Raw genomic sequence first — 12,508 nt, forward strand, 5'->3', positions numbered from 1 at the left:
AGCCAGGCTGAAACCAGGAGCCAAGAGCTTCATCCAGGTCTCCCATGTGGGTGACAGAGGCCCAAACACTGACATCTACTGCAGCTTTCCCAGGCACTTTAGGAGAGAGCTGGATTGGAAGTGGAGCAGCCGGGACACGAGCTGGCACCCATATGGATGCCAGCATTGCGGGCGGCAGCTTTAACAGGTACACCACAGCGTCGACCCCATCACCTGCCTGTTTCGGCATTGACTCCTCACAGCTTACGGAGTCTGAACTAAGAGGAGCAGCAGCTTCTGGGGGTCCCCTTCAGTTACTTGGTGGAGGTGGAGAAGTGAGTGTGTAGGTATGGGGTTGATGGGAAGCTTTCTGTAGATGGATATCTTCTTGGGCCTAGGGATGTTCTTAGGAGGTGGATAGATGATAGATAGATAGATAGATAGATAGATAGATAGATAGATAGATGATAGGTAGATGATAGATAGATAGATAACAAGGGATGGATTACATTCCCAATAGGAAGAGTCTTCAATATGGAGTCAGCCAGACCTGAGCTGTAGCCACAGATTTACCAAGGAGATCTGGATCTTGGGCACCTACCAGTAAAATGAGGATATTACAAATTCCATATAGGCTTGCTATAAAGATTTAAAGAGGTAATAGGTGTGAAGTTTCTTATAAACTGTGAATGTGTGATGCACTGAACCCCAAGTGTCAATTCCCTCGCTGAGATCATCAGAGCTGGGGCTCTAGTTCCCAGACCCTGGTGGCTGTAAGATATCAGAAGCCATGAAAGTGGCTGATCTGTTCCAGGCCTGCAGAGGCCCCTCTGTGAGGCACACAGATCCTAGTTGACCCTGGCATTGCGTGTTGCAGGAGGGGAGAAGCCTGGGTTCCCGGGGTCCCAGGCCATTGCAGAAACCTCAGTATGGAGCCAGGGGTTAGCTCTGGAAGGCAGGACATCCTGGACCAGCAGCTCATTGTTATCATTCATTCTTTTATTCTTTCATTTCTTCAGTCAACATTTTTTTAGTGACTACAGCATAGCAGCTATGCAGGTAGTGGGACTCCAGCAGCAGGCGAAGCATCTGCAGTGCCTGCGGGCTGGAGTTCATGGTTTGAGACACAGGCTGGGCATCTCCAGAGAAGTTTCTAGATTTGTGTTTCTCTCTTGTGTTCTCACTGGCCATTTCTGGAATGATGGACAAAATTAGAACCAAATTAATTCAACAGTTTTCTTTTTTTTAAGCAAGGCAGAATGAAATGGATGTTCTTTGTAACAACATGTTAAACAGAAAAGTGGTGTAAAATGGGAGTTGGCTTAAATAAGAGACTGAAGGAGAACCAGGCCCTGATGGAGAAGTGTGGGGAATCTTGCCGTGTCATTCCCACACATCTGCCCATGGTCATGCTTCCTGGGCTTCTTCAGTTTTCTGCCTGACGAAGATGTCCAAACTGACTCTAATGAGGGCCTCATCCCCAACACGTTCATGCATTCAACAAACATTTGTGGTCATGGGTGACGTGGGAACCCGTGTTGGGTGTGAGCAGGACAAGGGACTTGGACATAGTCCCTGTTCTCCAGGGACTCCCTGTTTTGCAGAGCAGACAGACTTGTGCCCTGACACTGTAGGACAAAACAGGAATGTCGGAGGGGCAGAGAAAGCTGAGGAGAGGGATGTGACTCCTGGCCTGGGGGATCCTGGACTTCCTTCGTGGGAGCTGAAGCATTTGAGCTGGGTCTTGAGAAAAATGTGGAATTCTTTTTTTTTTTTTTTTTGACAGGCAGAGTGGACAGTGAGAGAGAGAGAGAGAGAGAGAGAGAGAGAGACAGAAAGAAAGGTCTTCCTTTTCCATTGGTTCACCCCCATAATGGCCACCGCAGCCGGCGCACTGCACTGATCCAAAGCCAGGAGCCAGGTGCTTCTCCTGGTCTTCCATACGGGTACAGGGCTCAAGGACTTGGGCCATCCTCCCCTGCCTTCCCGGGCAACAGCAGAGAGCTGGACTAGAAGAGGGGCAACCAGGACAGAATCCAGCACCCCGACCGGGACTAGAACCCGGTGTGCCGGCGCCGCAGGCGGAGGATTAACCTATTGAGCCACAGCACTGGCCCGAAAATGTGGAATTCTAATGCCTAGGGAACTGGAGGAAAGGTGCTCCCAGGAATCCCTGAGGAACCACTGAGCTGGTGAAACAAAGCAAGGTGAAGGGACATGGAGGAATCCAGTGCTGCATGGTTGGAGCCAAGGAGCAGAGCATGGCGGGTTTGAAAAAGCTGGCTGGGGCCAAGTAGGGGGCTTGCACACCAGGCTGAAGGGTTGGAATGTTATTCTTTAGGCACTGGGGAGCCATTGAAGGTTTCTGAGCCTAAGAATGCTAAGAAGAGAGCAAAATTGCGACAGTAATATAGTGTAGTGTCAACAGTGAGTTGAGGGGTGGGGAGGAAGAGGAAGAAAGGTTGGTTAAGAAGTTATTACATCACCTCTAATGGAGTCTGGCCACGTTGGAAGCAAGATTGTGACAGTGGGAATGAGAAAAGGGGAGCAGAGTCCGTTGAGGTTGTGCAGGAAGCAGTTCAGGACTGGGCAACTATGGACAGGCTGTGGAAAGGAGAAAGGTGTGCAGGGTGGCCGCGGGACACCAGGCCAGAGGGGCTGGCGGAGCAGAAGTTAGAGAGGCAGACCTAGAGCAGTGAGGAGGAGGGGTGCCTAGGGGAAAAGAAGGTGATAAAGTGTGCTGGATGTGTTGAGTACCTAATCTCTTGATTCTGAAAAGGGGAACGTTAATGTAGAAGAAAGGTCTGAGGGTAGGCCACTGGCTGTGCTCCTCCAGGATGTCCACTGCCCAACTCCAGGAGCTGCTGTTTTGCTACCAATAGTGCTCTTTTTTTTCTTTTTCTCATTTTCTTTTAAGGTGATTTGCAAGGGGGAAAACAACATTTCTTTTTTCAACAGTGCTCTCTTGAGCTGTGCAGCATTCAGCCCTGTGTAGGGTGGGTTCTGGCTCCGATGGAGGAAAAGCCACATGTATTTGAGGTTTTGCTTCTGTCTGGCTGCGACTCATCAAGCTCTTTCTCCTGTTGCAGTTACCGCCAGTGTGACCCTGCTGAACAAAAGTTATATGGAAAATTACCTCTCTTCGGGCAGTATTTTGTTCTGGAAAACCCAGGGACAGTCAAAGTGGGAGATCCTGTGTACCTGCTGGGCCAGTAAGGGGAATCTGAAATATCAGATACCTTCAAAAAATGTCCTCAAAAATGGAAGCACTTCTGAGTGAACTAAGCCAGTCCCAAAGGGACAAATATCATATGTTCCCCTGATCGGTGACAACTAACTGAGCACCAAAGGGGAAACCTGTTGAAGTGAAATAGACACTATGAGAAACAGTGACTTGATCAGCTCTTGTCCTGACTGTTGATGTACAATGTAATACTTTATCCATTTTAGTATTTTTTTGTTCTAGTACCATTGGTTGAACTCTGTAATTAACACACAATTATTCTTAGGTGTTTAAATTTTAACTGAAAAGTGATCCCTGTTAGAAATTTAGAAACCATTATGCTGAGTGTAATAAGCCAATCCCAAAGGGACAAATACCACTTGTTCTCCTTAATACGTGACAACTAACTGAGCACCAAAAAGGAAACCTGTTAAAGTGAAATGAACACTATGAGAAACGGTGACTTGATCAGCCCTCACCCTGACTGTTGATGAGCAACTTGATATGTTATCCCTCTTAGTATTTTTTTTGTTTGTTCTACTTAATACCTTTGGTTGAATGCTGTAATCAATACACAATTCTTCTTAAGTGCTGAAACTTAACTGAAAAGTGATGGCTGTTAAATGTAAGAGTGGGAATAAGAGAGGGAAGAGATGTGCAATTCGGGACATGTTCAAGCTGACTTACCTCAAACGGTAGAGTTAGAAACATACCAGGGGATTCCAATTCAATCCTATCAAGGTGGCATGTACCAATGCCATCCCACTAGTCCCAGTGATCAATTTCTGTTCACAATTGATCATAATGATAGGACTAAGAACCAAAGGGATCACATAAACAAAAATAGTGTCTGCAAATACTAGCTGATAGAATAAAAAAGGGAGAGAATGATCCAACATGGGAAGTGAGATACACAGCAAACCCATAGAATGGCAGATGTCCTAAACAGCACTCTGGCCTCAGAATCAGCCCTTAAGGCATGCAGATCTGGCTGAAAAGCCCATGAAACTATTTCAGGCATGGAAAGCCAAGACACTCTGGGAGGGGGGGAAACCTTAATGAAAGATCTCTGCAAGTGAGATCCCAGTGGAAAGAATGGGTCATCAAAGAAGGAGGTACCTTTCTCTGAAGGGAGGAGAGAACTTCCACTTTGACCATGGCCTTGTCTAAATATGATCAGAGTCAGTGAACTCAGGGGGCTTCCATAGCCTTGACAGCTCATGACAAGAGCCTAGGGTGATTACTGATGCCATAAACAAGAGTGTCAGTTTGTTAAGTCAACAACAGGAGTCACTGTGCACTTACTGCTCATGTAGGATCTTTGTCCTTAGTGTGCTGTACATTGAGATTTAATGCTATAACTAGTACTCAAACAGTATTTTTCACTTTATGTTTCTGTGTGGGAGCAAACTGTTGAAATCTTTACTTAATGTATGCCCAACTTATCTTCTGTATATAAAGAGAATCGAAAATGAATCTTGATGTGAATGGAAGGGGAGAGGGAGTGGGAAAGGGGAGGGTTGCGGGTGGGAGGGACTTTATGGGGGGGGAAGCCATTGTAATCCATAAGCTGTACTTTGAAAATTTATATTCATTAAATAAAAGTTTGAAAGCAAAAAAAAAAAAAAACCAGATTCTTAAAACTCCCCACTTAACTTTGATTATGGAAGAATATGGAATTCTTTCTCCTGGTTCTTCATGCACCTACTGACAATGCAGACCTTCAATGTCTCACTATGATTCTCTAGGGAAAGACGAAAGAAGAGAAGGAGGAAGAATTGAATGAGCAGATCTGGAATGCTCTGGGTTGTTTTACTGCCCCTGTGCATTGGGCATGTGATGGAAATTAAAGAGTTCCTTGAGTAAAGATGGAATATCAGGAAGCTTTTCCCTCAGGCCCCTGGCTGACTTTTGAAAAGGGCATAAGAACCTGATCTTCAGGAAGCATTCGGGATACCAATTTTCCATAGATGTTCTTGGATCTGCACTGTTGCCTCTCAGACGGTGGCCACGAGGACTGGGTGGATCCTTTATAGCATGCAAAAGTGGGACAGCCAAAGAAGTGTCAGGGAGAAAACAAATTCACAAGAGCTGCCAGACTCTGATCTGGATTCTGTGAAAAGTCAGGTAACATCTTTCCATGAAACACAAGGTCACATATATCCCTTGCAGCTTCAAAACCTCTCCTGAGATACAGGAGTGAACAGTGGCACCACATAGGGAAGGAGCTCCGGTTTGCTGTTTCCAAGATGTTGCCCAGGGAGATAAAAATGCATCTTCCTAAGGGCATAAAGAAATGGTCCTGAAAAGAGACAGTGCCACCTAGTGGGAGTGAATGGCAGCTCAGCCCACAGGGTGGGAAGGGTTGGAAAAAACACAGATGGATAGCGCAGTTTTTTGTCTTATATAAATTTTTATGTTCCTTGCACCTCTGCTGTAAGCACTTGACTTCCTAAAAACACTCAGGGGGTGGCTGTACCATCATGGACGCCTCCTGCATCCTGGCTGGTGCCCTCAACTTGTATATGGGTGCTCTTCCAATTGAGGATGGAGAAGTTCTGAAGTCCATGAAGACATGTGATTGTCTGATTTTAAATAATCCATTGAAAACATTTAAAAGGAGAAAAGGAAAACATTTGTCAGTTTGTTGAAACTCAGGGTCAAATTTTTCTATTGATCTCATGCTCTAAGATTGACCAAATCATGAAAAGAGGGGTTCAAAAACATGTGAATAATTGGGAGAGGCTTTGACTGGTTTCAGATCATCCTAATTTTTTGTCCCTGAGTCAGCCTTTGAAAGCTGATTGGTGACTTTGCAAACCAGGCGTCTTAACCTCAAGGTCAGATGCCCATCTTGAGCATTGTCTTTGAAGGACATGCTTTTTAGGAAGAGCAGTGCATTTCTCACTGTGGTTTTCAAAAAGAGGTCAGTAATGACTGGACTCTAGCTGAGCTCTGAAACAGCGACAAGAGGATGTGTGTAAATGTTTTCTGGTTGGTGAATTATTGCAATTTGTTTTCTACACACTTGGTGGGAAGTGGATAATTGACACAATTATGTAGGGGCAGACATTTGGCCTAGCAGTTACGACATCTCATCCCAAGTGGGAGTAGCTGGATTTGACCCGGCTGGATCTACTGACTCCAGCTTCCTGCTAATGCCTACCTTCAGAGACACCAAGGATGGATCAAGCAACTAGGTCCCCACCACCCACATGTGAGACCTGGGTTGAGTTCCTGGTTGCTAGGTTTGGTCTGGTCCCATGCCTGGTGTTTTGGGAATTTGGAGAGTGAACCAGCACTTGGGAACTCTAAGTGTCTCTCCAATCAATCAATCAGTTATCCAGGTAATCTGAGCCATCATCCTCCCCAGTAAATACACTTCATACTGAGTAGACTGAGGCATACAGATAGACTGGGACCAAAAGATGAGCTCAGCGTCAGCGCTGGTAACAGGACCTCAAGAACCACTGGTTGAAAGCACTCAGGATTTGAATCTCCAGAAGCAGGGAGCAGTTAGGGACCAATCAGAAACCCAAGACTGGGCTTGGTGGCTATTCCTAGGAGTTTGATTCTTGGAAAACTGAATGCTTTAGGCTTGAACTTCTAACTCTTTGTAAGGATTAACATCCACTTCTCCATACGCAGCCCTTTGTTAGAGGCCACACTTCAGATATACCCCATGGTTCTCTACAAATAGGTAGCTGGCATTGGCAGGCAACCCTCATATGCAAGGGGGCACTGAGACTCCTTTCTCTCTTGGTGGGAGTCCCTGCTGCTCAGAGTGTCAGGAAGATTCCAGTTTGAAGATAGAAGTTCCAATGACCTCCAGAATCTCAGAGTAGTTGCCAAACATGCTGTCAGTGAGATTTAAAAGCCATTTGCTTGTGTTTATTTTATATTTAATGAGTTGGTTCATGCCAAAAGTGAAGCTGATGTCCCATTTATTTTGGATGCTGAACGTTTGCACACAATTCTACTTGAAATATAGGATCAGGAATGCAGGCCATCACTGACCCTCCGAAGGATCTCCTTACACCGGTGGGTGGTGGACATTCGAGGTCAGGAGAAGACATCCGGCCTCGATGGGCATTCATTCTGTGTGGCAATTTGTGCTGCGATCACAGTGGGGAATTGCAAACCCAGAGCTGGAGAGTTTGGAAAGGAGCACGTGGCAAAGCTCCAGCTGGGCTACCTGGATGGCTGACTCTCCTGACTTCCACAGAAGTTAGAGACCTGCTGCAGGACACCAAAGCAGCAGCTTAGGAACATAGTGGCAGGAAGGAATCAGGGTGGGCCTGATGGCAATGAGGTAATCGTACAATGAGAAACATTCCTCCTCATCTTTGATCCTTACTGAGAATGGGGCGAGAAGAGGAGCTTGTGGGAGGGCTGTCAACTTGATCAGAGTGTGTGGTGGTCGGGTGAGCTAGACTAGCCCAATTTGACTTTGGATGGCCAGCTTGGAGGCTGTCACCAACCATGATTGAAGGCTAGAGCTTCAGGCCAGCGTCCCCAGAACTCTAAGGGTGTGACAAGTTAAAACAATCAATGATGACAGGAAACAGATACATCAGAGTCCCTTGAAAGGGATAGAGCAAGTCCAGGTGTCTGTACCACACCCTAGCATTGCATTCCCCAAAGTTCTGTTGGTTCGTGGGATTCTGAAAGTTTTCCAGGAGAGATGATCCTAAACAAGAATTCTAAGCAGCATGTATGTTTGGGAATCCTGCATGCCTCACTCCTCTTCCAAGGCAGAACAGCCTGCTTGAGGCTCAGGAGAGACCTGCATGAAGACATCTGTGTTTAATACAGCCCCTCCGGAGAGTTTGGTTTTGATTGCCTTCTGAGAAACATCACTGTGGTCTGCAGAGGGAGTGCTGGCCAGGGGCAAGGAACTCCAGTCAGCAGGAGTGGGGCATGGATGAGAAGACATTGAAAGCGGCCCTGCCACATGGAAGAGGCCCCTCTTGGGAAGCTTTCTTTTCTCCTTCGCCCCTCTGGTTGGTACAAAGGATGGGAGTGAGGCTTGAGAGGTTAAAGGAGGCACAGAGACCAGTTCTCCTGTTGTGGGCTTTAGGGAGGAACATTCCCTTTCTTTGGGCTCCTTTTCTGAACCTGCAGTCATGAAGGTTAGCATGGATCAAAGTGAGGGGTGGGGAACCCTGGCTCTCTTTCTGTCCTGGTCTTACAACAATGCCACGCCATCACAGTGCTCCAGGGTGCTTCATGTACCAGAGAGGTCTGTCTGCTGCCTTTACCTTTCTGTTGCAATTCCTCTCAACTAGTTACCTCCCACCCGGGGAAGCAGAGTTACCCTGAGTTTCTATTGCCCAACCACACATCTGCACTGACTTTATACAATGCTCTCATCAAAGCCAGAACAGATATTGCTTGCTTCTACCACCATCTTAGACATGGATGAGTAACTTACCATAACATCTAAAGATACACAGTTTCAAACAAAGAGAAGAGTCTAGTTTGGCACTATAGATGTTCTTGGAATTGGGATAATAAAAATGTATCTGAGGTGTATCCTTTGTCTGCCCTTACTGCACTGTCTTTAGAGGAAGAGGCCCAGGCCACAGCCTTGACTGTAATTCTCTCTCTAAGCAGCTGATGGGGAACCAGGGGCTGGGGTGGGAGGAGCACCTGCCCTCTTGCTCTCTGGTTTGGCTCACAGAGAGGAGATGCTGTAATTATATTATTAGTTTTCCTGGACAGGCTGTAGGTTGTATTAAGTAACAAAAGGGGCCAAGAAGTGACTTTGCATTCAGCTTCTTCCAAGGCTGTTTTTGATGGGTGGGTCAGGTTCACTCACATTTGGCTATTGAGCAATCTAATGCACTCGCCCTTGGTGGTCCTTGGTCATGCTGCCTTACCTTCATAGAGCATTCTAGACTGTCCTTCCTCTTGCCTCCCTTGTGAGCGCCACAGAGTCCTTGACTCTTCCCTTCCACTCACTTCTCGTGCTCTCGGGTACTCCTTGACCCATGTCTTCAGTAGTCCAGTTTGCAGCCTTGGTGCAGCCCTGTGGAATTAAGTCAAGTGTAACTTCTATGTCGCTCTCTAGAGTTTGCTGGGAGTACATACTGTAAATAGAGGATTGTTGTCACAGTTGTTTCTGATTAATATTTTTTCACCCAAAAAAGTCTCAGAGACACTGAGTTTACTTGGTCTAGAGGAGGGGCACCTTCCAGATGACTTGCCCAGCAATTAGAGAGGCTTGTTAGTCAGAGGCCCAGGATGGCCGAGGACAGCTGGAGAGCTCTTCTTTGCAAGCAGCTCTGGTTAACATCAACCAGGAAAGCTCTTTGTAAACACATGAATAATTGATCGTCCGGCGCTCACATAGCTACCGAGGATCTGAGTCCGTATGACTCATTTGCGAGCCATCCCTGTCGTCTGGATGCCATAACATTGGAGGAATGATGATCGTTTCTTGGAGGTTCTTCTGTAGCCAGAGTTGCCAAGACCAAGGCTGTAATGGTTTGTTATGATGACCTTTGTTATTCCATTAGGCTCAATTGCTTTAAAAAATGATGTGTGCATACTTCAGGAACGTTTTTACCCTTTACGTTGACCTGACATCATAGTTTATATTACAAAATGTATTAATGACAGAGGAGTGTTTTCATGTCCCAAGGACAAGTTTTAACAACCATAATCTGCCCTTAGTCATCATAAATATAAATGTATTGGTCAAACAGATCTCGTTAATGTGGCCAAGATAAATGCAAGTCTATATTTTAAGGCAGTTGAAGTCCTAGAGAATATATTTGGAGCTTTTTGTGGGGCTAAGAGATCTTGTATATGTGCTATCAAAAGGCTGAGAAAATTAACATGTTTCCCCCTCTGGTTTTGCCTTGGACAGATATAAACGTCTCGGGGATGTCGAGTAAGATTGTTCACATAGTTTCTGGACACCATTAATGCCTGACGGGGTGAATCTTAGGTCTTAAAGCCATATTCTTCTCATTATGCACACAGGCCCTTTGAAAAGCAAACAAAATAAAGATTTCAAGGCTTAGCAATGTGCTGCCCAACCAACATTTTTTGAATTATACTGTGTCTTAAATTTTTAATTTTATTATCCTCCCCGCTCCCCAATCTCCTGCTTCCCGTGGGATGAGTCCCTTTTTTTGCAGATGTGTCTGTGACATTTTGCATCATTCCAGTTGGCAGTCCCCATGTCGGCAGAGTGTTCTGGGCATGATCCGTAGGACGGGATGAACTCTTTGTTTTCTTCCTTGTTACGCCACATTCAGAAGTGTTGGTCTCTGTCAGCAGGGTCCATGTTTTAAGGCAGAAAATAAACCTTTGTTTAAGGAACACTTTTTAATAGTGTTTTTATTTTGAAATGTGAAAATGCGTTCAAGGCAATAATGTCTCAAATGCTGCTCTTCAAGAGAGCAGACTGTTTATAGGGCTGAGTTCATTACCAGATACGGTAAACATGGTGCCATCATTAACCTCTCCGTGGATTATGGTTGCCTGGCAATGAGGGATGAGCGCATCAATTAAAACCATTTACCCTTTTTCCCACTGAAGAAATTTTGAAGAGGAGTCTCCTTTATCTACTACAGTTTTTGACAGCACCAAGTGTTGGGCGTTAGGAATGTGGTTTTGCCTGGATGACTTCTCTGGGACTGGGAATTGGGTTATTTTTTAAAGTTTGTACTATGATAATATCATGTGTTTAAATTTTTTGAGTGATTTAAAAGGGTGGGCATTTGGTACAGTGTTTAAGTCATTACTTGGGACATCTTTCCCTCATTTTGGAGCGCCCAGTTCAAGTCCCAGCTCCTCCAGTTCCAATCCAGCTTCCTGCTAATGTGCACTCTTGGAAGTGGCAGATGATGGCTAAAGTATTTGAGTCTCTTCCAACCACATGGAAAACCTGGATTGAATTCTGGGATTCTGGCTTCAGCTTGGTCTAGCTTTGATTTTTTCAGGCATTTGGGGAGTAAACCAGAGGATGGAAGATCTCTTTGTCTCACTCTCTGTCTTTGTGCCTTTCAAACAAAATGAAACTACATAAATAAAAATAATACTGAAGCACATACACCTATTTGCAGCTATTATCGTTCATTATAGCTGAAAGATACAAACAACCCAAGTGCCAATTGACAGATGAATGGTTCAACAAGGTGTGGTATATACATACAATGGAACATTATTCAGTCTTAAAAAGGAAGGAAATTCTGACAGGTGCTGCAACATGGGTGAACTTTGAGGAACTGTGCTAAGTAAAAATAAGCCAGTCACACAAGGACAGATACCACATGATTGCACTTATGTGAGGTATCTAGTATAGGCAAAGTCATGGAAAGAGAAAGTAAAGGGTAATTGCCAGGGGGTTGGGAGATTGGAGGACTGGAAGCTGTTGCTTAATGTAGACAGAACTTCAGTTTTGCAAAATGAAAAGAGTTCTGGAGATGGATGTTGGTGATGGTTGCACAACAATGTGAATGCACTTAATACTACTAAACTGCACACTGAAAATGGTTGCAGTAGTAAATTTTATCTTGTATATTTTACCACAGTTAATAATAATGATAAAATTAAAAACAGGCACATCAGAGACTTGGAATTGAATTAATCCAAACTCTAAGGCCCCTTCCTGGAAAGGCATCCTAGGGTATTGCCACTTAAAGACCATTGAGAAATCATTTTGCTGAGACTAAAAAGAACAAGAAACTGAAATTGGATTTGTTAGAACTGTACCTTGATGGAGGGTGAGGTAGTTTAACTGTGGATTTTACTTTCTTCTTGTACCTTCTTTAGACCTAACTTGTAAAGACATTAATTTTGGACTTCAGATTCCATGGTATTTAAATGTTGAGAGGGGATTTATTTTCATATCTAGGAAAACTGTTGACATTTTGTTGTTGGGGTGCCTTGTCAATATCACTTAATTTTGCTACATAGCTTCTGATTGATTATGATGGTCAATGGGGCTGGAAGTAATTTGAGATGGAAAATAGAAGAGGATGTATGTTTTCTGTCTTGACTAAAGAAAGACCTTGAGGAACATAACACTGTGTTGACTCACCCCAGAGCCTTATGAAGCAAAACCCATGCTGCCTAAGCAGGCAGATCTACAAGAGAAAATTGGGTGGTATTGGCTATGGGAGCTGACTCCTTTTCTGCAGTTGCTATCCCCACTTTTGGTCAGCCACAGGCATAATGGCTAAGCACATTGGATTCAAAGAACAGAAAATGGAGGCGTTCTGGGGTAAAGGTGATATGCTTCCTATAAGCTGCTTTACTTTTATGATTACACTTGTCCCAAATGCATCCAAA

At 44.8% G+C, this 12,508-nt stretch overlaps 1 protein-coding gene across 3 annotated transcripts in view; it reads left to right on the forward strand.

The window, feature by feature from the left end:
* MTARC1 (mitochondrial amidoxime reducing component 1) overlaps positions 1–12,508 on the forward strand; it is a 67,006-nt gene that overhangs the window by 20,981 nt on the left and 33,517 nt on the right. Inside the window, exon 7 of one of the 3 annotated variants that reach the window (XM_002717498.5) lies at positions 3,069–4,066. The exons of 1 other annotated variant lie outside the window; for it this stretch is intronic. In XM_002717498.5, coding sequence (XP_002717544.1) covers positions 3,069–3,195 — 127 coding nt within the window. In that variant the 3' untranslated portion in view covers positions 3,196–4,066. Of the gene's footprint in view, positions 1–3,068; positions 4,067–12,508 lie in introns of those variants that run through there. One more of the 3 variants, XM_008268405.4, reaches the window with a different exon arrangement.

This window comes from Oryctolagus cuniculus, chromosome 13 (assembly GCF_964237555.1).
Source record: "Oryctolagus cuniculus chromosome 13, mOryCun1.1, whole genome shotgun sequence".
NCBI lineage: Eukaryota > Metazoa > Chordata > Mammalia > Lagomorpha > Leporidae > Oryctolagus > Oryctolagus cuniculus.